Here is a 26,367-nt window from a genome sequence, read left to right on the forward strand (position 1 = left end):
GGCTGATGCCGGAGGAACGAGAGGCCGGGGCAACTGACCAACCCCATCGCAGCGCAGAACTCAGACCGACCTGATCCCCTGCCCAGACAGACTCCGCACCCTGGGCGCCCGTGCACACACACACACACACCCCTGTACACACACACCCCTGCACACACACACCCCTGCACACACACACACACAGAGCCTAGCAGAAGAGGAACACCCATAACCAGCCACATGTACTGTTTATCTCAGTCTCTACTGTTCTACACGGGTCTCCCTTGGACACCTGAGTGATCAAACCAGTCCATCCTAAAGGAAATCAACCCTGAATATTCACTGGAAGGACTGATGCTGAAACTGAAGCTCCAATACTTTGGCCAGCTGATGTGAAGAGCAGACTCATTAGAAAAAACTGATGCTGGGAAAGACTGAAGGCAAAAGGAGAAGTGGGTGACAGAGGTTGAGACGGTCAGATGGCATCAATGGACATGAATCTGAGCAAACTCTGGAAGAGAGTGAAGGACGTGGTAGCCTTGCGTGCTTCAGTCCTTGGGGTCGCAAAGAGTAAGGCATGACTTAGCAACTGAACAACAACACAGATGTACAGCATTTAATAAAAAACCATGAGACATGCAAAAAAGGACAAACATCTCACTGTCAAGAAGCAAAGTTACCAATAGAACCAGGTCCAAGAATACTGGTTGGATATACGTTCTTGGATACAAAGGTTGTCAGATGTTAAAGGCTCTAGTGGAAAAGTGGACACGCAGGAGGAGATGAAGAATGTGAGCAGACACGATGAACACTGTGGACGCCTCAGAGGGATGCTGGAGAGGCGAGTGGCTACACAGGATCCTGAGAAGACTTAATACCTGAGAGGGAGGAAGAAGAGATGAAAGAACTCCAGCGCTTTCTGTGAATCTCTGGGCAAAGTCCCAGCCTCTCAGAGCCAAAGACTCCTCGCTAATTTAAAAGGACTGATTCTTGCCTCTGGGTGATTGACATGAAGAAAGGCTGCGGGGACTTCCCTGGTAGTCCAGTGGTCAAGACCCACGCCTCCAATGGAAGGGACACAGGTTCCATCCCTGGCTGGGGAATTAAGACCCCACATGCCATGCAATCAAAAAAATTTAAAAAAAAGAAAGACTGTGTAGGCAGCAGATGTAAATAACAGCATTTGGAAACATCTCTCCTGTTGACACCTAAAGTGTTTTTTTTCTTTTTAAATGAGAAATAGTTCAGTTCTTTCTTTAAATAATTTTTATATATTTGTATATTTTTGGTTGTGCTGAGTCATATACACAATTTAATTTTCTTTCAGAAGAGAAAGTTATTTTCCATGATGCCGCGCAGAGATAACCACTAGCATTTTACAGAAGTGTATCATTCTGCACACAGCGGATGCAAACCCACTTTCTTCCCACTAACGGTACTTCGTGGGCGGCTGCACGTGCCAGTGAACGGAGCCGCGCAGCGCTGCTCTATGGCTGCCTGCGTGTGGACCAGTGTCGCTGCTGCGGAGAGCTTCACCCTCAGACCCCTTGGGTGGCACCCAGCTTGCTGCCAGCTGAATGCAGTCACACGGCAGCCGCAGTGGGAGTCCTAGTGCGCGTGCCTTTGTGCATCTACCCAATCGTTTTCTTTGGAGAAGTTCTCAGATGTGAGACTGCTTTTCCAGGCCTTTAGACAGCTTGTCAAATCTTTCTTCAGAAAGTGTCTCCTAACTCTCGCCTAGACCCACGGTTTCTGGCAGGCTTGAGTTCCTTCACATCCTCACCAGACCAGACCTCAGGGTGTTCTCTCCCCTCTCTGATAGTGAGAGGCAGTGATCTCCTAGCCTTAAGCTGCTTGCCTGTCAGACAGTGCGGCGGAGGACAGTACCTGTTCTGTCTGCAGCCCCCAAACCCCAGCATTTGCACGGATCTCCCCTCTTGGCCAGAAGTCAGCCAGGGTGCCAAGCCTGCCATGCAAGAACTCTCAAACTCGGCATGCCAGGCAAACCCTCCTCTGGTCGGGCCGAGGAGGACGGGTCAGGGGATGCTGGGGCTCTCGCTCCGGCCAGGCGCAGGTCACTGGGGCTGGCAGGTGCGGAGTGGGCAGGTGAGGCTGAGTCATCCCGGACTCTGGGTGTGGTTTCCTGGATCAGCTCCAGAGTTGACACGAAGGTTCCAGTAACGGGTGGCTGAGCTGGGCTAATTGCTGCTGGTGCTGCCCCAGCCCTACCCTGCACGTAGCAGGAGTAGGGGGAGGGGAGAGGAGGGAGAGGAGGGGGGGAGGGGAAAGGAGGGAGGGGTAGGGAGAGGGGAGGAGATGGGGAGATGGGGGAGGGGAGGGAAGGAGAAGGGGGAGAGGAGGAGGGGGAGGGGAGGAGGAGGGGAGGGGGGAGGAGGGGGAGGGGGAGGGGAGGGGGAGGAGGGGGAGGGGGAGGGGGGGGAGGAGGGGGAGGGGAGGGGGAGGGGAGGGGAGGGGGGGAGGGGGAGGGGAGGGGAGGGGGGAGGGGGAGGGGAGGGGGAGGGGAGGGGGAGGGGGGAGGGGGAGGGGAGGGGGAGGGGGAGGGGAGGGGGAGGGGGGAGGGGGAGGGGAGGGGGAGGGGAGGGGGAGGGGGAGGGGGGAGGGGGAGGGGAGGGGGAGGGGCGTCAGGACAGGAATGAGGAGGCTCCCACAGGGGTCTCAAAGACTGACACTCACCCTGCCGGAGCCCCGCCCCAGGCTCTCTGCCTGGCAGCGGGGCTGGGGAAAGGGGCAGGGAGCCGGTGGTGGGCTCCCCACCTGGGAGGCCTGCGGGGAAGCAGATGGGGTCTGTGTTCTGGGATCCCTGGAGCTCTGCAGTGCTGGGTGGCCCTCCCCACCTGGGTCCCAGCGCACACCCCAGGGCGTCGCAGACGCTCGGCGAGAGGAGGAGCACGTGCCAGATGCTGGTGGTGCTTAGGGCTGAGCGGCGCCAGTGCGCCCACACGCCCCGTGTCTGCGAGCAAGTTGCCGTCCTCCTCTGAGCCTCCGTGTCCCCATCTACAAAATGGGGTGTGTTCACCTGGACCCTGGGCCCTGTCCCACAGCCACGGGTGGCGGGTTATGAGGCAGGACTCCCCTGGGGCACTTTTCTTCCTGAAGGGTCGTCAGTTTGGGGAAGAGTCGGGCTCCTCTGGTGGCTGAGACGGTAAAGAATCCACCTGCAATGCAGGAGACCCAGGTTTGATCAGTGGGTTGGGAAGATCCCCTGGAGAAGGAAATGGCCACCCACTGCAGTGCTCTGGCCTGGAGAATCCCATTAACAGAGGAGCCCCGTGGGCTACAGTCCATGAGGTTGGAAAGAGTTGGACACAACTGAGCGATGAACACTTTGGGAGGAGTCCGTGAAGAGCTTGGATGGATGAATCGAAGGGAGAGGGGCTGGGCTGGGACAAGGCTGCTGGGCAGGGGTCCTTGGGCACCAGCTCAGAGACCACCCGCACCCCAGGGTGCATGAGGCCCTGGCCACGTCGTGCACCAGCTGGGCTAGAAACGCTCTTTAGGCGAGAAGTTCCGGTGTTCCTCCCAAGTGCCGGGCGATGGGTCCCAGGCCCTCATGGTGAAGGTGGCTGTCTGTAGCCCACCCCTGGCAAGAACCTGGTCACTGGTTGACTGATTGACAGCCTCAAAGAGCCATCGTCTTGCAGGTAGAGGGGTGCCGGAGGAGCTACTTGTCGGGGAGCAGCAGGTGGGGGTGGGCCCAGCTGTGTCCTGCCAGGGCCGGGCGCCAGCGTGGTGGAGGCTGCGGGCCATGCTCTGCCTCCCCAGACGGTGGTCCCACGGGCAGCTGGTGCAGCATGGCCAGATCTTCTGGTTCTTAGGAGAAGCCTCCACCCCATTACTCTGGAAATGGCTCTGATTTTAAGGACTCAGCAACGTGTCCCTCCTGCTGTGCAGAGGCAGCTGTAGGGAGGCTTGGGGTGGGGGCGGGGAGGGGGCCCGGCCGCCTGCAGGGTCCCCGGGGGCCAATAGGAGGGTCCCCGAGCCGGTGAGAGCTCTGCTCTGCTGTCCCCAAGTGGGAGTCGCTAATCATTGTTTTGTTTTGAATTATTCTTAACTCGGGTGTTCATTTTGCATTGGACCCGACCTGGGTGTGGGGAGACCTGAGCCCACCTAGGGGGAGGAAGGGAGAGAGAGGCCTTCAACCACAGGGGAGGAGAAAATGGGGCAGGCTGGGGCTGTGACCTGTGTGTGAGCGGTGCGGCTCTCAGCTGAGGGTCTGTGAGTGTGTGTGTGTGTGTGTGTGCGCGCGCGCACAGGGGAGATGGTGGCGGGCAGGGAGAGGCACGGGCCAGCCTGACAAATATTTATTGAGCCCTGCTCTGCCAGGCCTGGGGAGGTCTGAGATGAGTAAGCCTGCCTTGCCTGGAGGCCCCGCAGCTCCTGAGGGCAAGAGGGTGTAAACAGTGAAAGGAATCAAGGCAGATGAGCAGCCCCAGGCCAGGTGGGGAGACGGAGGGGGAAGCTGGCCCTCCCCCGCAGACACACCCCAGGGGCTCCCTCACCACCAGCAGCCCCCCACCCCTCAGGGGCGGGGAAGGAGTGGTCACACCCTGGGGCCAGGCTGCCTGGGGCTGCGATGGGCTCTGCCGGTCCGGTGGGGTGAGGGTGGTGTCCTGAGGCAGACACACCCCTGTGGAGGGGGCAAGGCTCGCCCCAGTCACCCCCCAGGGCCCACAAGAGCCCCGCTTGCCGCGGGGTCAACCTCCTTCTCCGCCTCTGACCTTGGGTCAGCGTCCAGCTCCGCAGGGCCGGGCCGCCCAGTCCCCTCTGAAGGCTGTGGGGCGGCTGGGAGCAGATAAAGGAGGAGGAAAGTGCCCCATAAACTGCAAACGGCAGGACAAAGGTCGACGCGCTGTGGGCGCAGCTGCCTCGGCCCTTTGGCACAGGACGAAGGGCGGGCCTGGAGCTCCCGCGCAGCAGACCCTCACCTGCACCTCCCCGGGGGCGGGGGTGCCCAGGCCCACTCTCAGAAAGGACGCAGACAGCCAGGGAGCCCCTCCAGGGGTGTGAGGACCCCTATAACTTGGCTGGAGAGGTGAGCACAGTGCCTGGCACAGCCATTTTCAGGAAGTGAAGTGATTGCTGGGCTGGGACCCCAGCAGACAGAGCAGATGCAGTGGGGTGGCTGGAGGCTAAACCCCCACCCTCCCCTGCCAGGGACCCCCTTCAGCAGGGACACCTCTACCCAAAGGACACCAGAGTATTCTAGCTTCTCCCATGGCTCCATCTGCTCCCGACGACTTCCCCACCCTCCTCTCCAGGTCCTGTCCTCCAGGGTGAGTGAGCCCTCCCCAACATGTGTGCACACACCTGTACACACATACACACACATGTACGTATAAGCACATGTATAGATGCATGCACACACGTCTGTTTTCCTCTGATCCTTTCCTTATCCACATTCACTTAATGAATAATCTGATATTTCTAAGACAACTAAAGAGCATTTCAGACCCACAAAGTGGCTTTCTAAAGTGCTGACGGGAAATTGCTGGCCCCACGGGGAAACTTCAGGAGGGCCCAGGACGGCCCCTCAGAACCCAGATGCATCATCCCGTGCCACAGAGCTGCACCGTCTGGAATCCGCCGCCAAGCCCTGACCCTGGAGAAGGCGCTGGGAGCCAGCCTCTCAGCCCACGAGTTCCCGGGGCCGTCGAGCAGTCTCCCTCCTGGGGATGGGGTCACATGGGCAGTGCCTCCCCCGAGTCTGTCTCAAGTGCTCTTCTTGCTTTGTTTTTCCCTCCACGATCTCATAACTGATTCCATGTCTGACAACGAAAACTCGGATTTATCAGACGGTTACTCAGCATGCCGTCAACTCAACTGGAATGCACAACATTTACTCCATGAGGCCGGACACACACCCCCGACTCCTCAGCGGACGCGGTGCACACTGGCCCGATGTGGGAAGTGGGCAGCAGAAGCCTGGTTCAGCCCAGGTCACCCGGCCGGCAACTTGTCTGCAGGATGGCCTCACCCACCCCTAGCCCCAGCTGGCAGGCCTGTGCCCCTGAGCCTCAGCTCTGGGATGTGGAGCCCACCCTAGGGTCTGCCCCGCCTTCACCTCCAGCCAGCAGAGCCCTGCCCTGGTTGCCTTTCCCAAACCCGCTGCCTGCATCCAGGCCAGAGCTGCAGAGTTTAGTGCACAGGTCGCTAAGACAAAGGTTAGAAAAAGTCCAGAAGGCACTTTATTGGAGTGCTCCCCTTCACATGGGGAGGGAGCAGGAGCCCCATCCCTCACCGGCCCAACTGAGGGCCTCGAACAGCCGGTGTGGCACCAGTGCCTGGTGTGGGAGGGGTGGGAAGGGAACGTCTTAGAAAAAATAGATCTCTATGTACATGTCCGTATTTATAGCACATAAATTATGGCGTGCTCTGACCCCTGCCCGCGGAGTCCAAGCACTGAGTGGGGAGGAGGAAGCCAGTCCAGAGAGAGGGGGCCCCCTTCTCAAGGCCCGGGGCCCATGGCCTCCTCGGCCCGTCCAGCCTCTGCAGGAGGCAGGCATCCCCAGCCGGGGTCCAATCAGGTCCAATCAGACAGAAGGAGCTGCATGCGCAGCGACGGCCAGTGTACAGTCACCTCCAACTCCAGGCTTGTAATTCCCATAGGAGGGCAGACTGCAAGGACCACTGGCCCCAGAGGCCAGGATGATGCGGACGGGACCCAGGGCCTCAGCTTCTCTCCACGGCGTGGGGTGCGCGCCTGGATGGCCAGGTGGTCCTCCCAAAGGCTGCACTTCACATCGAGCATGGTCGCAGGGTTGGTCTGCCCCTCAGTTCCTGTGTCCCACCACCTCCTCCTCCTTCCAGCCACTGGAGTTCCTGCCGAACTTGTAGACAAGCCTCCGGCCGTCCACCCGCTCAAGGATCTCCCGCTTGTAGTAGTACCTGCGGGGGACGGGTGGTCAGAGGTGCCGGGCAGGGGCCGACCTGCCCAGTGTCCTCAGGCGACCTGCCCGCTGGGCTCTGGCCCAGGGAAAATGGGCCTGAACCACGTCCTGCATGGGAGGAGCCCTCGCTCCCTCACCCGGCCCTGTCAGGGGCATCTGGCCCTCCCGGGGACTCTGCATGGAGCAGTGTGGTCTCGGGGCTGGAGAAACCTTAGCGATGATCTGGGAGGAAACTGAGGTCCAGAGCCAAGCAGCTTAATTACTTCAATGGTGTGGGCCATGGCTAACACCCTTTTTAGCACCAAGTGCCTTTCATGGGACAAGCCTTGCAGATGATACAAAGAAATGCTCATCAGATCAAGTTCAGTATGTGCTGCAGGCCAGTCAGCCATGTCCCAGGCCATCATTTGTCCACATGAGGGGCGGGCCCTGCGGTTCCTCGCCACAGTGGACTCACACCAGCCTGAGGGGTGGGACCCTGACGGCACCCGCGGCTGCCCACCTCATGGCCCTGCTCAGCTTCTCGTAGGTCATGCTGCTGTTCTTCTTCTTCTGGCCCCACAGCTGGGCCACAGCCTCTGAGCGCAGGAACTTAAATACGCCCTCTTGCCGGTTCTCCCACTTCATGAGGCCCTCGTTGAGCTCCGGGTGGATGAGGATGTCACGGATGAATTCCCACAGGTGGGTGCCTCTAGGGGCTAAAAGGCCAATCTCCATCAGTCAGTGGCCCAGGCTCCTGCGGCTCCCCCAACCGCCACTGGGCCCAGCACATGGTCTACTGACGGCTGCCTCCCCAGCCGCCCCAACGCTGCCTACTGATGGCTGCCTCCCCACCTGCCCCAGCACTGCCTACTGATGGCTGCCTCCCCAGCTGCCCAGCACTGCCTACTGATGGCTGCCTCCCCAGCCGCCCCAACGCTGCCTACTGATGGCTGCCTCCCCAGCCGCCCCAGCACTGCCTACTGATGGCTGCCTCCAACCTGGCCCAGCACTGCCTACTGACGGCTGCCTCCCCACCTGCCCCAGCACTGCCTACTGATGGCTGCCTCCCCACCTGCCCCAACGCTGTCTACTGATGGCTGCCTCCCCAGCTGCCCAGCACTGCCTACTGATGGCCGCCTCCCCAGCTGCCCCAACACTCTCTACTGATGGCTGCCTCCCCCGCTGCCCCAACACTCTCTACTGATGGCTGCCTCCCCACCTGCTCCAGCACTGCCTACTGATGGCTGCCTCCCCGGCCGCCCCAGCACTGCCTACTGATGGCTGCCTCCCCACCTGCTCCAGCACTGCCTACTGATGGCTGCCTCCCCAGCCGCCCCAACACTCTCTACTGACGGCTGCCTTCCCAGCTGCCCCAGCACTGCCTACTGATGGCTGCCTCCCCAGCCGCCCCAACACTGTCTACTGACGGCTGCCTCCCCAGCCGCCCCAACACTGTCTACTGACGGCTGCCTCCCCGGCTGCCCCAGCATTGCCTACTGATGGCTGCCTCCCCGGCTGCCCCAGCACTGCCTACTGATGGCTGCCTCCCCACCTGCCCCAGCACTGTCTACTGATGGCTGCCTCCCCAGCCGCCCCAGCACTGCCTACTGATGGCTGCCTCCCCACCTGCCCCAGCACTGTCTACTGACGGCTGCCTCCCCAGCCGCCCCAGCACTGCCTACTGATGGCTGCCTCCCCACCTGCCCCAGCACTGCCTACTGACGGCTGCCTCCCCAGCCGCCCCAGCACTGCCTACTGACGGCTGCCTCCCCACCTGCCCCAGCACTGTCTACTGATGGCTGCCTCTCCGCCTGGCCCAGCACAAGATCTACTGGTGGCTGCCTCCCTCCTTGCCTACCCCACTGGACAGCCAGGGGAGCTCTAGGAGGACCGCGTGTCACATGGCACAGAGGTTTGACCTGCTCAAATACTGATCAGCGTCTAGCTGGGATGCGAGGGCCGTTGAGACACAGTGGCAGTTTGGAGGAGTCAAGGTAAAAAAGCAAATACACCAGTGGGTGGTGCGAGCTCAGCAGGGAGGGGCAGAGCTGGCCCCTGCCTGGGGGACGAGGGACAGCTTCTTGAAAGAATAACCCCAGAAGCAAACAGGCCCCCTGTGTGTGGAAGGGAACGAGTTGTGAGACCCTCCTGGTAGCTCCAGGGGCGGGAGCCCATTCATGGCCTGAGGCCAGCAGGTAGGAGCTTGGTGTGGAAAGGCCACCCCTGCAGGGCCCTCGGGGTGGGGCCTCCAGCGGCCAAGCCTCCATCCACGCCTGAGCCTGCCCGGAGCCAGCAGCGAGTCCCTTGGGCAGGGAGGCTGGAGTCCAGCCTGAGGCCTTCCTCCTGTAGCCGCTGCTGCCCCCACATAGGACCCCCTAGCCAGGCTCGGCCGCTAGGCTGGGACCCACTCGCACGCTGGACCCGTGGCCGGAGCACGTGGAGCGCCCCAATCAGGAGGAGAGAGGGCCAGCCGCCTCACCTCGGCCCCAGCCCAGGGCCCCCCAGCCCAGGGCCCCCCAGGATGTGCCCCCCACCCTGGGGCACCCGCTCACCGTGCTTGCTCTTCTTGCCTTCCAGACACTCCCGGGACTCTTTGCTCAGCTTTCGGGGCCGGCCCCTCTTCCGCTTCCCGTGCTTAAGATCCCCCTTCTTGTAGTCAGGAAAGCCGTCTGGGGGGGAGGGGGAAGGTCAGGAGAGGGAGGGCTGGGGGCTGGGGGGCAGCCTCCCTCCAGGAAACCCTAGAGGAGAGCAGGGGAGCGGTCACCCTCGGGGGCTCACCCCTGGGAAAGAGTTTGCTGTCGGGGGCGTCCAAGTCCACGTCACTTCCACCGGAGTCTGAGGCGTGGGGGCTCTGAGACGCGCCAGTCCCTGGGGGGCGGGCCAGAGTGAGCCCCTAGCAGGCCGAGCACCGCCCAGCCAGGGCCTGTCCTCTCAGAAAGCCTGGGCGTTGGTGGCTGGCAGAGACCAGGGCTCAGGGCCTCCAGGAGGGCGGCCGCGGGCAGACGCCCGAGGGAGGGCTCACCTGCGGTGGAGACGTCGGAGCTGCCTGGGGAGGGCGCCCCCACGCCGAAGCTGCCTGTGTAGGGGGGGCTGGCCTGCCTGCAGTCCTCGAGCATCTCCTGGGTGAAGGGGCTTCCCTGGTCTGAGGGGCAGAGGTGAGTGGTCAGAGGGGGCCCTGGCTCTCCCAGCTGAGGGCCGTCAGGCTGGGGAAGGATGGAGGAGGGGCTCTCACCGAAGGGGCCTTGCTCCCCGAGGGGCTCCTGGAGAGCCAGGCTGTCCTTCTCCAGGAGCTCCATGATCCAGCTGAGCTCGTCGGGGAAGCTGGAAGCTGAGGAGAAGGGGGTCAGAGCCCAGAGAATCGGCTCCATTCCCCTCCCCTCCCTGGGGCTCTCTCCGGCCACACCCGCCCTGCGGGGGGGGGGGGGGGGAAGGAAGGGGGCAGGCTCTTTCGGGGCCTGGGGGCACTCACTGAGGTCCCACAGCTGCGAGTAGAGCTGGTCCCCCAGGGGCCCGAACAGCAGGCGCAGGTCCTCGGGGGCGCAGCGGCACAGCGCCGCCCCGTCCAGCTCGCAGCGCGAGAGGTCAATGGTGCTGGGGTCGCACTTGTTTTTCTCCGCCTGGTAGCTGACCCAGTCCAGGACCTGCGCCTTGGACCACAGCTGGGGCTGCTCCCCCAGCCAGCTGGCCTTCTCTGCAAGGGGCCGGCGCAGTCAAGGGTCAGCCTCCTCTGGCGCCCACTGGGGATTCATGGGGTCCCCCCTGCTGACCAGGACGGGGGCAGGTGGTGGTGCTCACGGCACCCCAGCCAGCACTCCCCCCAGGCCCGTACCCCCAAGCCCCTGCCCAATCCTTCCCCGTCCCAGGCTCTCAGGTGGATGCCCAGCCCCTCCTGAGACCCACCTGTGCCCTCCAGGGCCATCTGCGGGCTGCCCAGGGCCAGCACCAGGTCATCAGCCCCAAAGGCGGGTGCAGGGGGCACAGAGGCAAGAGTGGGGTCGTCCGAACTGTACATGGCGCTGAAGTAGTTGCTGAAAACGTTGCTGATCTCACAGGTCGCAGCCATGGGGCTCCCTGGGGGGGAGGCTGCTGAGGCCAGCACCCTGCCTCGCCCGCGGGCGAGTCTGCTCCCACCAGGCCTGGGGCAGTTACAGCCCCAAGGGCAGGAAGGTCAGCCTCTCTTGGGACAAGCTCTCCTCCAGAGGGGCTCCAGGGTCTCAGAGTGGGCTGGGAGCGTGTGGGGAGGGGCACCAGGCCAGGCTCCCTGCTCTGCCCCCCTGGGTCCGCCGATGGCACCGGCCATCTGGGCCACTGTGTCCTTCCTCTGCCGTCAGGACATGGCCTGCCACTCCCGCTTGCGCAGGTTCAGAACCGAATTCCACCGGCCCCTCCCCAATCCCCCGGGCCAGGAGGGGGTCCTACCTTGGCAGCTGAGGGTGTGGCAGGCAGGCCAGGGGCGGCCAGTGGAGGAAATCCAGGGGAGGGGGCCCACCAGGTAGCCAGGTAGCCGAGGGGCCCACCAGGTAGCCAGGTAGCCGAGGCTCCGGCCGCGCTCCCAGCGCGCTCAGCAGGGACGTTGGAGCTCCGCCCGCACCCCGGCCTTTATAGGCGCCCGCGGTAACCTGAGCTGGCGGCTCATTGGCCGAGGGGATTTCCTGGCCTTTAGACGGGGCTCCTGGCCCAGGTGATTTGCATACTTTGTGCCACTTGGCCGGGATCCAGGCCGGCGGTGCTGGGAAGTCAGGGCTGGCTGGTTTAATGATTGTCAGGCCCGTCACCCGCACCCTCTGGGGCTGGGCACAGGGGCAGTGGCCTGGGCGGGCGGCCGCTGGGTGGGCATGTGCCCTCTCTCCTCAGGAAATTCCTCAGGGGCCAGGCCGGGCTGGGCAGAGGGGTGGGGAGGGGACGGGGTCAGGCCTGGGTCGGGAGGGCCGCCTGCAGGTCTGAGGACTAGGGGCCGGCAGGCAGGCGGGGGGCGGCCGTCTGGGGACTCCGGGCGCGGGGCAACACTCAGGGCTGCGGGCCGGCGGCTGCAGGGCCCACCGCCGGCGGAGGCCAGGGCCAAGGTCTTGGCACCCCCCCGCCTGCCAGACGCCACCTGAGCCTCGGGGCGGCCGCAGCTGTGTCTGGGGGCCCTGGCGCTGTCAGGACTCCCCACCTCCCTGCCCCCGACAGAGCTGCCTCTGGGGCCACCGAGCAAGGGGAGGCAGACACGTGCGGCTGTGTCTACCTGGTCTAACCGCACAGGCCTGCTGCCCTCTAGCGTCGGACGCCGGGCTCCCTGGGCTCAGCTCAGTGCTCTTCAGGGAACAGGCCCCATCTGACCCTCAGCAGAGCCCTCAGGGTGGCAGCTCGCGGCCCACAGACTCGCCCGGGCCACGAATCCCCCAGCTGCTGCGCCCCGCAGACGCCCTCGCCCTCCCTGTGGGCAGGGGACCCCTCCCACCCACGTCCCCTCCATGAACTCAGCCGTAACCACAAGAGCTGTCCCAAGAGCACGGAGGCCTGCGTGGGGGGACAGGGGTTGGGCCCCAGGGTCTCTTCCATTTCCCACCCTTGAAGAGAAGGCTGTGTGGGCCCTAATAGCCCTGGGTCTCCTCTGGATCTTGTTTTTTACGCATCAAAGATGCAACATCTGAGCACCCCTCACCCTCCTTGGTCAGCGCCAGGGCCGGGGCGGCCACCTGCTCGGTCTCCCAAGTGAGAGGACACCCCACCTTGCTTTAACCTCGGTAGGACAGGGAGGTCTGAGTCTGGAGTCGGCTGCCCAGTCTCTGCTCCGGGTGCTGAGGTCCCAGCCCCTCCCTTGGCCTGGGGCGGGGAAGCGGGGGAGGCCAGGCCAGGCTGCAGGGAGAGCGCCCCGGCCCTCCAGGTGGCCTCCCCCACAGCGCGAGGCACGCCCTCTACCCAGGCCCTGGAATGTGGGCGAACAGGCTCCAGTCTCAGGACGGCTCACGCTCACGTGCTCCTGAGCCGTCCTCCAGGGCAGCGGCTGGCCTGTGACCCAAGAGGGCCTTGGAGAGGGCAGGCCTGCGCGGCAGACGAGCCTTCCCTCCGGGGTCAGCCTGTGAGAGTGAAGGCAGGCGGGGGCGGGGCAGGGCCCCCAGGACCCTCTCTGCCTGGACGAGCCCAGCTCACCTCGAGGATGGGGCAGGGACGACACGCGGGCCCACCTCGAGCTCCGAGAGGGGCCGGGCATCCCCAGGCAGGGGGCAGGGGGCGGGGTGTGACAGCTCAGGGTGCCTCGCCGCTGGACTCGACCCCGGCTGAGGAAGGGCCTCAGGGCTCTGTGTCCTGGGGTCCACACGTCCCGCGGTTCACAGAGAACCGGGGCTACGCGCCTACGGTCAGGGGAGCAGGGCCTCAGGGTCCTCAGTGTCCCGGGGTCCACACGTCCCGCGGTTCACAGAGAACCGGGGCTGCGCGCCTAGACGGTCAGGGGAGCCGGGCCTCAGGGTCCTCAGTGTCCACAGAGAACCGGGGCTGAGCGCCTGGACATTGAGGGGTCCAGGGGCCGCAGCAGCCCTCGCCTGTAACAGCAGCGGGGGCAGCCCTGGCCCAGCCAAGGAGATGGTTTGCTGGGTGGGGTTGGGGTCCTTCGCGGGCCTCGCTGCCAGGACAGTCACAGGAGCTAGAGCCTGGGTCTAGGAAGAGCCACTTGGAGATATAAGTGCTTCTCTCTGACCCTCCCCACCCCAGTCACCCCCACCCCAAGGTGCGGACTGTTGAGATCCCCACATGGAAATCGGAGCTTGGCGTGAAGTTCTGAGCACACTCTACTTCTGACCACACACAGCTGCAAATTCGGGAGCTGGGGGGCAGAGAAAACGCTCCAGGGCTCAGCCACATGCAGCAGCGTTAAAGAGGGGGGCAGGCCTGCAGAGGACAGCCTGCCCCCTCCGGGAGAGTGGCCGCGCTGCCGTGGACACGCTTCCCGCAGAATCCCGCGCGGTGCTGCTCCTCACAGCTCCGGGGCACCCCACCTCCGGCCCGTGCCTCTAAAGGACAGGGAGAGCGTCCTGCCCTGACCCACTCAGAACAGAGGGGGGCCTGGGAGAAGGAATTTCAGTCACCAAAACACTTTTCATTTTAAAATATTTATTAAAATAATGATTAAACCTGAAAAAAGAATCTCCAGAAATCAGCCCTTGGCACAGTATTTCAAAAATCAGCAAAAAAAATTAAAGAATAAAAAAAGAAAGAAAAAAGAAAACCATGCCTGCTCTCCCGAGACCCCAGTGGGGAGGGGAGGCCTGCCACCCCCAGCCCAGGGAGCAGGGAGGTTCTCAGTCACAGGCCGGGTCCAGGGCCGGCCCGTCAGAGCAGAAGCCCAGCGTCGGGGATCAGGTGCCCTCGTGGGGCCCTGACCTGGAGCAGCCGCTGTGCGCCGAGCTTGCAGAGGCTGGGGCGGGAGCCTCTACCTGCCCAGGGGCTCCACGATCTGCTGGACGTAGTGGACCACGTTGCTGTGCAGCTGGGGAGCCGTGGCCGCAAAGGTCTCCTTGGCGAGGGTCTGGGCGGCCGCACTGCCTGCCATCATGGCGTGGTACAGCGGGAGTGTATACTTCTGCTTCCCCTGCGAGAGGCGGCACGTGCTCAGGGCCTGTCGGCCAGCTCGAGGGTCGCAGCCCTGCCCCTGCCCCGGGCCCATCTGACGGCCCAGCCTCCTGTTGCCCCTGGGCCCAAAGGGATGTGGATTTCCTGCTGGAAGGGGCGGGGCTTCCCAGACGAGAGGCCTCGTGTTCTGGAATCTTCTCAGAGGCCATAGACCCTCACGGAGGCTCCACAGCTTAGAGCTCTAAGAGGTCAGAGCTCCGAGGCGGCAGCACACGGCCAAGACTGCGGTGCCTAACCCATACACGGGGCTCCGGAGGATCATCCGTAGCCAAGAAGGAAGCCGCGCCCTGTCAGCTGCACCAGAGGGTCACACAGGATGCCGACCCCCGAGGGGGGGGGCTCAGGGGCTCCGGAGGGAGCCTTACCCAGTCTGACCCGTCTCCGGCCCTCCTCTGGACTCTCACGGAACGACCTCCCCAGCAGGCTGGCTGGCCTCTGAACCCTCAGGCACAGGCCTCCCCAGGCGCCAGGACCCTTTGCTCACCTTCCCTCGCTTCTCCTAGCCTCTGGTCTCTCCCCCAGACCAGCCCCGCTGACGCATGACCCGTCTTGCCTCCCTCCCAGTGTCCGGCCAATGCTGACCAGCCCCTCCCCTCGGGCCTCTCCGGCTGACCTGCACAGGCTCCCAGGCCGGGCGGCCTCCCCGCAGGGCAGCACCACAGCCTGCTCTCGGGACCTGCCAGGCCCTTTGCCCCAGAGAGGTCGGCCCGCGGGCCCTGCCCACCATGTGCCCGAGGTGCTCAGGGAGCCGGGGTCGCCCACCTGGCTGTGCAGGAACTCCTTCACTTTCCAGAAGTCCTCCTGGTGGTCGTTCCTGAGGACAATCTGGCCCCATCGCAGCCGCAGCTCCGCGTTCTGGGCGTTTGAAATCTTTGGGTACATCTCTCCAAGTTTCTTCACGTTCCCTGGAGAACAGAAGCGGGTCATGGAAGAGGCTGCCAGCAGAGCCCCACACTGAGGCCGCGTGTCTGCCCGAGCTCCTGGGCTCCGGAGTCGCGTCTCCGCGGGCTCCAGGCACCTCATCCTGCACCTCCGGGCCCAACGCGGCCATGCCCTGGACGTGCACTTGCCCCAGCCTCACAGCTCTTCTAACCACCTTCCCTCGACGTCATACAGAGGGGGACGTCCCTGGTGGGCTCTGCCTAAGACTGCGCTTCTGAAGCAGGGGCCCAGCTTCGACCCCTGCCTGGGGAAGTAGATCCCACACGCCGCAACTAAAGAGCTCAAACGCCGAAACTAAGATCCAGCGCAGCCAAATGAGTAAATAAAATAAGCATTAAAAAAAGTATATCTGCAGGATGCGAGGAAGGTTCAAAATGGATGGATCGATGTATACTCACGGAGGATTCACGCCGATGTACAGCAGAAACCAACACACTACTGTAAAGCGATTACTTGTCAACGAAAATTTTTACAATAATAAGATAAAATGTGTATACATAACATCTCGACCTCCTACGCTCCTTCCTCCCCAGACCAGAGCGTGTGCGCCCCCAGACGTCCTGCCTGCCACCCCTCCCACCGGCACCTGCTAGCCGGCATCTTGCTCTAACCGCTTTTCTGGGGCGCAGCCCTTGGTACTATTTCTGGCTGAGCAGCAACGGGGCACTCGTGCTGAAGGGCGGGGGCCGGGCCGGGCCGCACCCCCACCCCGCCTGTGGGCTGCGTGGTTGGTGCCCCGGACTCCGCAGCCCTGGGCTCACAGGGCAGTGATGAGGATGGGAAGGCGTCACGGTGAGGGTGAGGGGAGACTGCCCTGAACGGGCCGAGGACCCGGCGAGCCTCTGGTTTTCCTGCCTGGGACGCGGGTGGACACTCCACCCCACGCCCCCGCCCCAGGCTCCCGCCTCCCGCCACCCAGGACGCACATGGCATCTGCCCTAGCCCCGAGGGAGAGGCCCGCTCTTTCTCACCGGGAGGGAGCGGGGACTTCTGCAGGATCTTATCCAGGAAGTAAACCAGCTGGTAGGTCTTCCAGGAAGAGGTGGGCACGGCGTCGATGGCCCTTGGGTCCAGCTCCTGGGCGGCCCACAGCTGGGCCAGCTCCTCGGCCGGCCTCATGAGCGAGTCCCCGGGAGAGAGGTCCGGGAGGTAAGGTGGCCAGCCCGGGGTGTCCAGCCAGCGATCAAACTCAAATCCTACTTGGCAGAAGAGAAGACCCCGTCAGAACTCCCCGCCAGTGCCACGGTCAGCCCGCCCGGGCAGCTCCCAAGTCCTCCCCCAACGCCGACACCACTGCCCCACGGCCACCTGCTCTGCGGGGTCCCAGCCCCCGTGACGCCTACAGCCCCGGCTGACCCCCTTCCCACCTGGGCCTGTTCTGTGCAGAAATGAGCCGTCAGGACGACGGGGGACACGGCCCACCCCCCTGAGCAGAGCAGCTGTACCGACGCTCCTGGGCTCTGGGGTCCTACCCTCACCACCTGGGGGGAGTCCACCCTCCCAGCACAGAGCAGGGAGCGGGGGCACACCTCAGGGGTCACAGGCCTCCCACCAGCTCTCCAGGCAGGGCAGCCGCCCCGGTCCTGCCCGGGGAGCCCCTCGGGGCAGCAGTGGCCTGAGCAGGGCTCAGGGTCTGACTGTGTCTCAGAGACAGGGAAACCAGAGGGCAGACAGGAGCAGAAATGCCGAGTGGGGCAAAGGAAGCCGGGGGTGGCGGAGGTCCTTCTGTGGGGCCCTGGGGCCACCCCAAAGCGCCACCCCCAGGGGAACACACTGGTCCCTCAGGGCGGAAAGCAGACCCCACCCTCCACGACCTCCTGGAAGCCCTGGGCCGGCTCCTCTGCTCACCCGGGATGGAATCCACCCTCTTTTTCTTCAGCTCAGGGAAATAGTCCAGGAAGAAGTCCAGGAAGTCGTCAGCTAAGATGCTTTGGAACTTGAACTCGTCCACATAGGCCTGTAAGGACGAAGGGGTGGCACGGTCAGCTGCGCAGAGCCCCCAAGCCCCCCGCCCCCACTGGCCCCCTCACCTCGAGCTGATTACCTTGAGGAAGTCGTCAAACTGGTCCTGGTCACCCACCAGGTGGGCCAGGTAGGAGATAAAGCAGAAGCCTTTCTCGTAGGGGGTCTCGTTGTAGGTGTCATCTGGGTCGACCCCTGCAGAGACAGCTCCGGACTCAGAGCTTCAGAGCGACTGTGGCAAGACCGACGCCCGCTCCCCAGGGCAGCCCAGCCTGTCTCCAGGGTCTCGAGAGGGACGACAGGGGGAGCCCGGGCGGCTGTGCTGGTGGGGCCTCCCTAGCCCCACGGTCACCCCCACCATGTGGCCGCCCACCAGAACAATGGGGGTTTCTGCAGATGCTCGGGAGCCAAGTTAACCAGAACAATGGGGGTTTCTGCAGATGCTCGGGAGCTCTATAGGGAGCTCTCCATCGGAGTCAGAGGCTTCAGCTGCACAGAAAGGTTTCAATTAGTCACATGGGGAAATAACAACGTTAGGAAACAAAAATCCGTGACCTCGGAGCAGTCACGGGCTTTCTGGGTCACGCCCTCTGTAAGGACAGGCGACCTTGTTCTACAAACCCCAAGGGGTGAGCTGACCAAGGACAGGGACCCGGACAAGCAGGGCGACGCGGAGTCAATCGGAACTGGCCGGAGCGGCGGGGAGGGCCTCGGGGCTCCTCCCCGCCGAGGGCCGGGCGCGCGGGGCGGAGGCGCTGACCGGGCTCGATCCGCACACGCAGCTTGTTCAGAGGGTGGTCCTCGCCCGTGACGTCCATGTGCTGCCGCAGCAGTGCCCGCCCGGTGGCGGCTTCCAAGCAGGTGTAGGCGGGCCCTGTGGGCAGAAGAGGGGCTGGCACCCCACGCGCGCCTCCCCGAGGACCGCGGGCAGGGAGGCTGTGGACAGCCGACCCCTCGGCCCGTCTCCTGCACACGGTCCCTCTGGCAGGGGCCTTCCGTGCAGCGTGATGGTGTCTGTAGAGACGGGAGTCTGACCACCCCCAGACGGAACCTGCCCATCTGCCTGCTCCTGTCGCACAGGAGAAATGGTCACCTGAGCCCTTCCTCGGGGGCCCGGTCCCCGCCAGAGGCTCTGAGCTGGGGCGACAGCCCGCCTGCCTCAGGGTCCAGTGTGCACGGCCTCAGAGACCACTGCAGGATTCCCAGCGGCCAAGACCCTCCTGCTCCGTGCCCTGATGAATGGATAAGCCTCTACACACTTTCTGGGAGGCAGGAGACAATACATGCTTTAAAAGAAAGTCCTTTAAAATGTTCAAGTCCTGACAAGCACACTTCAAGGAATTTATTGAAATCGTCTGAGATACATGTGAACCTATGTAAAGATGTTTATCAGAATATTATTTTGTTGGAAAAACGAGGGACTTCCCTGGCAATTCAGTGGTTAAGACTGTGCTTCTATTGCAAAGGGCGTGGGTTCAATTCTTGGTCGGGAACTAAGATCCCACATGCCCCTAGGTGTGGCCAAAAGAGCAACAACAACAACAAAAAATTAAGATTTTTGTCTGCTTAAAAAAAAAAAAAAAAAGAAAATTACAGACCAACCTACAACTGGAGGCTGACGGAATAACTTATGAATTTATTTAAATTCTTCTGCAGCAGCACAAGAAAATCTAATGACTCGGGAAAACGTTTAACTTTACTAGGCTAACAAAAATGACAGTTCTAAAGCCACGTATGGTCTGATGATTCACACACACAAAGAGAACTGTTAATACATCGGCAAGGATATCCACCAATCACCTCTGAATGGTGAAATGACAGGTAAATATTATGCTGTGTACTTTCCCATAGGCACCAAAATAGATTTTAATCAGAGAAAGAATAAAAAAAAGTCAAAAAGCACCTATACACTGTGGGTTTTCAATAAAGAGATGGTGCTGGGAACGTTATTTCAAAAGCGTGGCTGGGCGCAAAGTGAAGGTCTGCCTTCAGCTGCAGAGTGGCGGTGAGCGCACTTCCCACCCTCTCTGCCTTGTGAACTGCACACGGCGGTGAGGGCGGTGAGCGCAGCACCCAGTCAAGGCCGAACGCGAGGCTGACGGTGACCTGACACCGGAGCCACTGCAGGGCCACGCCCCTGGGGCACGCAGGCTCGGGGAGGCACGCCCACCACCCGGTCCCTCCGGCCAACTAGACTGCCCGGGACTCCCTCAGCCCCCGGGCCCTGCCGACGCGTGACCGCAGCGCGGCGGAAACCGTGACAAGCTTAACTGTGTCATGAGCTGGCTGCCACTGCCGTCCGGGGTTCCCTGCACCGCCGCCCCTGGACACCCCAGAAGGAGCCTGGCGGGCCCAGGACGGAGAGGCGGGTCCCCGCGGCAACTCACCGAACAGAACGGAGGAGATCCTCCTCTGGGCGTACATGGTGAAGCCTTCGTTCAGCCAGAACTCCCCCCAGTTGGCGTTGGTCACCAGGTTCCCAAACCAGCTGTGGGCGATCTCGTGGATGATGACGTCGGCCAGGGAGCGGTCTCCGGCCAGAAGGCAGGGGGTGACGAAGGTCAGGCAGGGGTTCTCCATCCCCCCGAACGGGAAGGACGGGGGCATGAAGAGCACGTCGTACCTGCCGGGGACGGGCGGTCACGCGGGGTGTGGCTCCATCCCACCACCGGGTGCTCCCCAGTGCCCCTCTCTCCCGGCCCTTCCCAACACCCAGCTCCCCGCAGGCCTGACGGGGCCTCTTGTTCAGGAGACCTCAACTCTGAAGACAGCAAACAGAGAGTGGGGCTGCCCCCAGTGACGGGAAAGGCAAGTCAGCCGCATCCCCACAGCGAATCCCACCTCCAACCCCGCACCCGCCGGCACACCGCTGTCCTGAAGCCCCCACCCGGGCCCGGGTCAGGCTGGCTGTCCTCTCCTCCCCGCCCCTGCACCCCGGGGGGCGGGGACCACAGACGCGAAGCCCCCGTGACACCTCACCTTCCCCACACGTAGGGTCCGAAGAGCTTCTCTCCCGTTGCCAAAAACTCCTCTATGACCCCGTCGTACTCCTCCTTGGCAGCGTTGATGAGGCAGGGCTCGGCCCACACCCGGCTCCTGCGGACAAGGGTGCAGAGAGGGCGGCGCGGTGGTCAGAGTCTGCCCAGACCAGTTGGCCTCCGCCTCCCAGGGAGCTGGCGAGCCCGTGGGCAGGCAACCCAGGACAGAGGCGAGGCCCACACAGAGCCGGAGGGCTGGCCCTGCCTGCAGAGCGGGCGCCGGGAGCTCCTGCAGGCAGCAGGCCTGCCCCCACATGGAGCCCCAGCTCCCCAACCGCCAGGCGGCTTCAGAAACGACTGATCTCGCTCCGTGCCAGCAGCTCATCCTCTTCCGAACAGAACGTGGCAGGAGTAAACCCCTGGAAGATGTCCCTCTCCTTCTCTGCTTTCCTGCGGCTGTGGGCTGGCGTGCCTCTGGTCACCCACTGCCCTGCACCAGGAAGGGGCCCCTCGTCCCGCAGGCCTGGGGCTGCCCGGACCCCGTGGCTGGAAGCAGATGCCGACGGGCCCGCCCAGCGCACCCTCTGACGGCGGGAGCAGAGGTGTGCGGTGCCTGTGCCGCTGCTGAGCCCTCTCCGAGGCCTGGCACCCGGCCAGCACCTCCGGGGCCAGCAGAACGAAGGCCAGCACCGCCACCAGGGGAGCCACGTCCAGCCGACCCTCCCGCCGCGGGCAAGGTATGCTGGCAGACAGGATGACGACCAGGAGAACCCGGGCGCCTCGTCAATTTCTCTTTGGGGGACACCTGACAAAATCCTTATTCACCTCCACTAAAGCCCCCTCCCTTCACAGAGTCAGCCCAGGCCTGGGCCTCTGCATCCAGAGCAGACAGAGAGAGCCTGCTCCGGCCTCCTGGGAGGGAGACAGTAGGAGCAAGGCGGGTGTTTCCAGGAATGAAGGGCCAGCGAAGGCAAGGAGATCCGGCAGTGATAAGGAAGCGCACATAGTAGCTAGAAGGGGATCTAGACTGCTGCCTGAGCTCAGAGCGCTCTCTGCACGGGCCAGGACACGGCAGGACTGGGTCTCAGCGCAGGATGGGAGGGAGGAGCGGGGAAAGGACAGTCCTCCGATGCCCTCAGGCCGCGCCCTGTGCCACAGAAAGGCTTGGACTCGGGGCAGGCCGACACCGCCCCGAGAACCCCCCCAACAGGTCTGCTCGCTGGTCAGAGGGCTCCTTCCTTGGAGGTTGGCCCAGTCTTGCCCCCGGGGTCTTGGTCTCCTACCTGGGTCCAACTTCAGCTGAAACCAGATCTCCGATGGCCAAGGCTATCAGGTAGGAGGGGATGGGCTGACTCATCCGGAAGAAGAACTTATTAGGGCCGCGCTCCTCCCAGGCGTCAGCACTCATCACAGCGGTGAAGCCATCTGGAACCTGAGGACAGAGGAAGCCAGCAAGGTTTCACCTGGACAGAGCCAGCTTTCCATCAGCGGCCTGCCCGGTGATGATGGTGGCCTGCAGGCCACGGGAAGTACAGGTGCTTCTAGAAACTAAACTTGGGCTCAACCGATGGGCTTTAGCACAGACAAACTTCTGCAGGTGGAGGAGTTCTTCAGAGGGTCTGTAAGCATCCCCTGAAAGGTGACCTGATAGAGAGGACCGTTCCAGTCCCCAGGGCAGGGACACAGGGCCCCCTCACCTCGAGGAGAGCAGAGTATCTGCACTTCACGGCGGGGGTGTCAAAGCACGGGAAGAAGGCTCGGTTCAGGACGGCCTGGCCCTGGGTGTAGACGAAGGGCTTCTTCTTCCCTGCCGTCTGCTCGGGAGCCAGCCAGCACACCTGCGGGGGGGGGGCGCACCGCTCAGAGCCGACAGCCCACGGGGCCCTGGGCAGGCACCGCTGCGCTGGCTGCACGACCTCCAGCCAGGCTGGCTCAGCCGAGGAAGCTCTCTCTGGCTGCGTGTTTAATCCCCCCGGAGTCCAGGCCGCGGCCCGAAGTCCACTTCCCAGGGCAGACACCACCAAGGGGTCACTCCTCATGTGTCCCTGGGCTGTCTCAAGAATTCCTGAGCTGGCCTCCAACCCCCTCGTCCTGACTCCCTCCTGCGTCCTCCTCACTGTAGTAATTTCTCACTAAAAAACAAATGCTGAAGAAGCTGTTCTTCAACTTGAGGTAAAAGATACAGAAAAGCAGACGCTAACAGCAAGGAGTGTGATTAATAGGTGTTCTCCATTCCCTGGAGAAGGAAATGGCAACCCACTCCAGTATTCTTGCCTGGAGAAGTCCATGGATGGAGGAGCTTGGTAGGCTACAGTTCATGGGGTTGCAAAGAGTCGGACAGGACTGAGCGACTTCACTTCACTTCACTTTCACTTCCATTCCTGAAATTTACCCTTTCAGAATAAATGTGTTTTGGGCTTTCCAGGTGGTGCCACCGGTAAAGAATCCACCTGCCAGTGCAGGAGAGTTAACGTGCTTTACATCACAGGCACTGGCTATGATTCTCCCCCCACCAACACTTATTTTATTTATTTATTTACTTGGCTATCACTGGTCTTAGTTGCAGCATGTGGGATCTTTTTACAGCATGCAAGATCTAGTTCCCTGAACAGGAACCGAACCCTAGCCCCCTGCACTGGGGATGTGGAGTCTTAGCCACTGGACCCTCAGGGACGTCCCGGGCTGTGATTCCTGAATTGTCTTCTGTAAGCCCTTAATCGAGGGTACATCTGAGCCACTATTACAAGCCCCAATGCTGCCCACAGCAGAGCTCATGTCTAACACAGAGGCTGCGTGGGGCTGAGGGGCCCGCGTCAGCAGCACACACCATGGGAAGGTCAGAAAAGGGCTGAGGGGCCCCAGGAGGGTCTCCCAGTGTAAGCAAAACCCCCAGGCTGCACCCTCAACAGCCGGCAGGGTTTAAACAGCTGGAAGGAAGGGAGATGACGTCCAGGAGACGGGACCAGCATGGGCGGGTGGGGAATGTGGCTTCCGTGGAGCTGGGCAGCTGTGTGTGGTGAAGGGCTTAAAGCACAGAGGCGCTGAGACCGATTTATAAGAAGCATAAGGGAGACACAGTGGGAAGCTGGGGTTTTCTTTGCGTGTGTGCACGTGTGTGTGTGTGTGCAAACGGTAACAAGTCTCCATCCAGAGTCCAGTAAGACGGAAGACGGGGCAGGGCAGAGAGAGAGATGTCCCGTGCAGACCCCAACAAGCTCTGCTTTGGCCTGGTGACCGGAGGCCAGCACAGAGGCCATAAATCAAGCCAATACTACTGCCCTCAATATGATGTTAGAGAAGTGACACCTTATCTCTATGAACTTCCGCTCAACTTTGCTGGGAAACTGAAACTGCTCTGAAAAATAATCTATGAAAAACAAGCAGACTTTATAACCCCAGTCTAATATGAGGAAAACAAAAGATGAATTCCAATAGAGGGGCACACCACTGTTCAAAACTATCTAAGTCACCAAAACAGGAGCATCTAAGGAATGGTCACAGCCAAGAGGAGCCCACAGAGACATGGCAGAGGGACACACTTGGGTTTCTGGATGGGACGCTGGAACAGAGGACATTTTAAAACCTAAGGCTGCTATACACCTGAAATTAACATCGTAAATTAACTATAATATAAAATAAAAATGTAAAAGACCCAACACTCTAATAATACCTTGTACATGAAAGCTGCTCAGTAAACAAATTATTTAAAATAAAAACTAAGGAAATCTGGAAAAACTACAGATTCCAGTTTATAATAGGGTATCAATACTGGCTCATTAATTGCAACAAGTGCATCCCACTCATAAGCCGCTAGTAAGGTGGGGGATGGTGGTGGGGGGTGTGTGCGTGTGTGTTGGGGGTTTATGGAAACTGTCCTATATGCTCAGTTTTTCTGGTAATCTAAACAGCTTTTTTAAAAAAAAAAATTAATCCTATTATTGAAAACAAGTGTAACGAGTTGGCAGTCAGAGGTACTAGGCACCATATTAGGACTTATATAAAGACAACTCATATAACTGTTGTCAGGCTCAGCTCTGTAAACAATGACTCACATCCCTTCAACCACAATCCTCTCTGCTTGAGTTTTGCTTGTTTTTGTTTTAATGACATGAAGAGAAGAGGATGAAGGGGGCTGGCAGGACACACAGCACAGCCAAACCCAGGAGACGCTGTGGCCCACGGTGACCAAGGTGAGCACCCCCCTGGGACAGCGGAACAGGAACTGTGCCCACTGGGGACCTCCACAGGGCAGAGGACAGCTCTCCGTGGAGCGTGGGTGTCTGCCATCAAGTCTCAAATGAAAGCTGCTTAATTCCGAAATTCAACTTCAGGCGCCACTTTGGGTTGGCAAGCCCAGGAGGCCTAATTTTTTCAATTATTGTACTTAATTTCTGCCCCCAACTGGGAGCCAGAATATAACAGGGCTGCTGCTGCTGCTAAGTCGCTTCAGTGGTGTCTGACTCTGCGACCCCATAGACGGCAGCCCACCAGGCTCCCCCGTCCCTGGGATTCTCCAGGCAAGAACACTGGAGTGGGTTGCCATTTCCTCCTCCAATGCATGAAAGTGAAAAGTGAGAGTGAAGTCGCTCAGTCGTGTCTGAGCAACCCCAGGGACTGCAGCCCCCCAGGCTCCTCCATCCACGGGATTTTCCAGGCGAGAGCACTGGAGTGGGGTGCCACTGCAACCAAACACATTTCCATGTGTCCCTCTATGCCAAGTTACCCGTAGAGGTCCGGAGTTTTTTCCTTTGCCTTAGAGGTCAGCCCACAAACAAGTTCTATCTTAAGGTTCATGTACATCCCTAATGGTGAAAGATGGAAACAGAAACGCCCTTTGAGCCAGTTCCAAGAGCAAAGGGGGAAGTGCCACCAGAAGAGCAGGCTTCCTGGGCAGGCAGGCCGCCCACCCCATCCGAGAAAGGGCTGCGATCCTCGCAGAAGTACCCAAAAGGCCTCCTTCCAACTGCTACCCTTGCCCCACCTCCCGCACCCCGGTTTAGAATTTAAGAGCCAACAGTGAGAAAGCCAATTATTTCAAAGACTGGTCCACCCTAATGCTGGCTCTCACTTTTACTCACATTCTTTTGTTCATCACATCCAGGAGGAAACAAAAAATAGCAAGTGCCCAGTCTCGGAGCGGTTCCAGCCCGGGGCACTAGACGGGCGCCGGCAACAAAGGGCTGAGTCAGCAGCGCCTTCAGGGCTGCCCCCGAGCAGAGCTCCACCAGGGCCCAGCCCAGGCCGGGCGCGCCGACAGCCCCAAACTCAGCTCGGGAACCGTCTACTGTCCAGCCTGGAGGACGCAGGGGGCTACAGACGGCGGGGCGGGGGCATCTGGATGAAGACCGGCAGGACCAGAAGCGGGGGTGGGGAGTCACCTGGCCGAGGAGGGGCGAGGGGCGGGGAGGCGGTGAAGGCGCGCCTGTACGAGGAGGCGCGGGGGCCGCGGGCACTCACCCCGGGTCCGTCGCCGACGCGGTAGGTGATCCGCACCTGCAGGCGCTCGCCGGCGGCGCAGGGCTGAGGGAAGCGCACGCACAGGGCCTGGCCGTAGTGCGAGAAGGGCTGCGTGCGCACCGGCACCGGCTCGGGCTCCGGCAGCCCCCGCCGCAGGGCCGCCGCCGTCACGTCCACGCACGGGTGCGAGTCCAGCCGCAGCTCCGCGGCGCCGCCGGGCGCCCGGCAGCGCAAGTCCAGCACCGCCGAGCCGCTCAGTCCGCGACTGCCCGGGCCCGGCCCCGGCGGCCCGAACTCGACCCGCAGGTCCAGGTGCAGGTGCAGCAGCTCGAAGGCGCGGAAGCTGGAGGCCGACGCCACGTCCTCGGCCTGCGCCGCGCGCAGCGCCCGCCCGCCGGCTCCAGGCTCGCCACCCGCCATGGCCCCGCGCCGCCGCTGCCGCCGGTCCGCCGCAGGCCCCGCCCCTGCAGGCCTGGCTCCGCCCCGCCGCCGGTCTGGCCCCGGGAGCCTTTGCCGCGCGCCCGGGAAGCCCCCGCCCCCGACAA

The 26,367-nt window shown here is 62.0% G+C and overlaps 2 protein-coding genes across 5 annotated transcripts; both read right to left on the reverse strand.

The window, feature by feature from the left end:
• Nucleotides 1-5,279: 5,279 nt before the first annotated feature.
• ELF3 (E74 like ETS transcription factor 3) lies at nt 5,280-11,430 on the reverse strand. Of its 3 annotated transcripts, XM_065936365.1 has the most exons (9): nt 11,289-11,430; nt 10,770-10,940; nt 10,339-10,560; nt 10,102-10,197; nt 9,892-10,011; nt 9,648-9,737; nt 9,422-9,538; nt 7,390-7,585; nt 5,286-6,885 (listed from the first exon to the last, which is right to left on the reverse strand). In XM_065936365.1, exons 2-9 carry the CDS (start codon nt 10,930-10,932, stop codon nt 6,771-6,773), a joined length of 1,119 nt encoding a protein of 372 aa, XP_065792437.1. In that variant the 5' UTR covers nt 10,933-10,940; nt 11,289-11,430; the 3' UTR covers nt 5,286-6,770. The 3 variants fall into 3 exon arrangements, with proteins under 3 accessions (XP_065792438.1, XP_065792439.1, XP_065792437.1); XM_065936366.1 differs by lacking the exon at nt 9,648-9,737 and having other exon boundaries at nt 5,280-6,885; XM_065936367.1 differs by lacking the exon at nt 10,339-10,560 and having other exon boundaries at nt 5,282-6,885.
• Nucleotides 11,431-13,947: 2,517 nt separating this feature from the next.
• On the reverse strand, nt 13,948-26,285 carry RNPEP (arginyl aminopeptidase). Of its 2 annotated transcripts, XM_065936368.1 has the most exons (11): nt 25,823-26,285; nt 22,063-22,203; nt 21,649-21,797; nt 20,367-20,483; nt 19,775-20,010; nt 18,148-18,261; nt 17,470-17,582; nt 17,274-17,382; nt 16,397-16,621; nt 15,246-15,388; nt 13,948-14,442 (listed from the first exon to the last, which is right to left on the reverse strand). In XM_065936368.1, the coding sequence occupies exons 1-11, from the start codon at nt 26,240-26,242 to the stop codon at nt 14,284-14,286; spliced, it is 1,926 nt and encodes a 641-aa protein (XP_065792440.1). In that variant the 5' UTR covers nt 26,243-26,285; the 3' UTR covers nt 13,948-14,283. The 2 variants fall into 2 exon arrangements, with proteins under 2 accessions (XP_065792440.1, XP_065792441.1); XM_065936369.1 differs by lacking the exon at nt 22,063-22,203.
• Between the last annotated feature and the right edge of the window lie 82 nt (nt 26,286-26,367).

Source organism: Muntiacus reevesi, chromosome 5, assembly GCF_963930625.1.
Source record: "Muntiacus reevesi chromosome 5, mMunRee1.1, whole genome shotgun sequence".
Taxonomy (NCBI): Eukaryota; Metazoa; Chordata; class Mammalia; order Artiodactyla; family Cervidae; genus Muntiacus; species Muntiacus reevesi.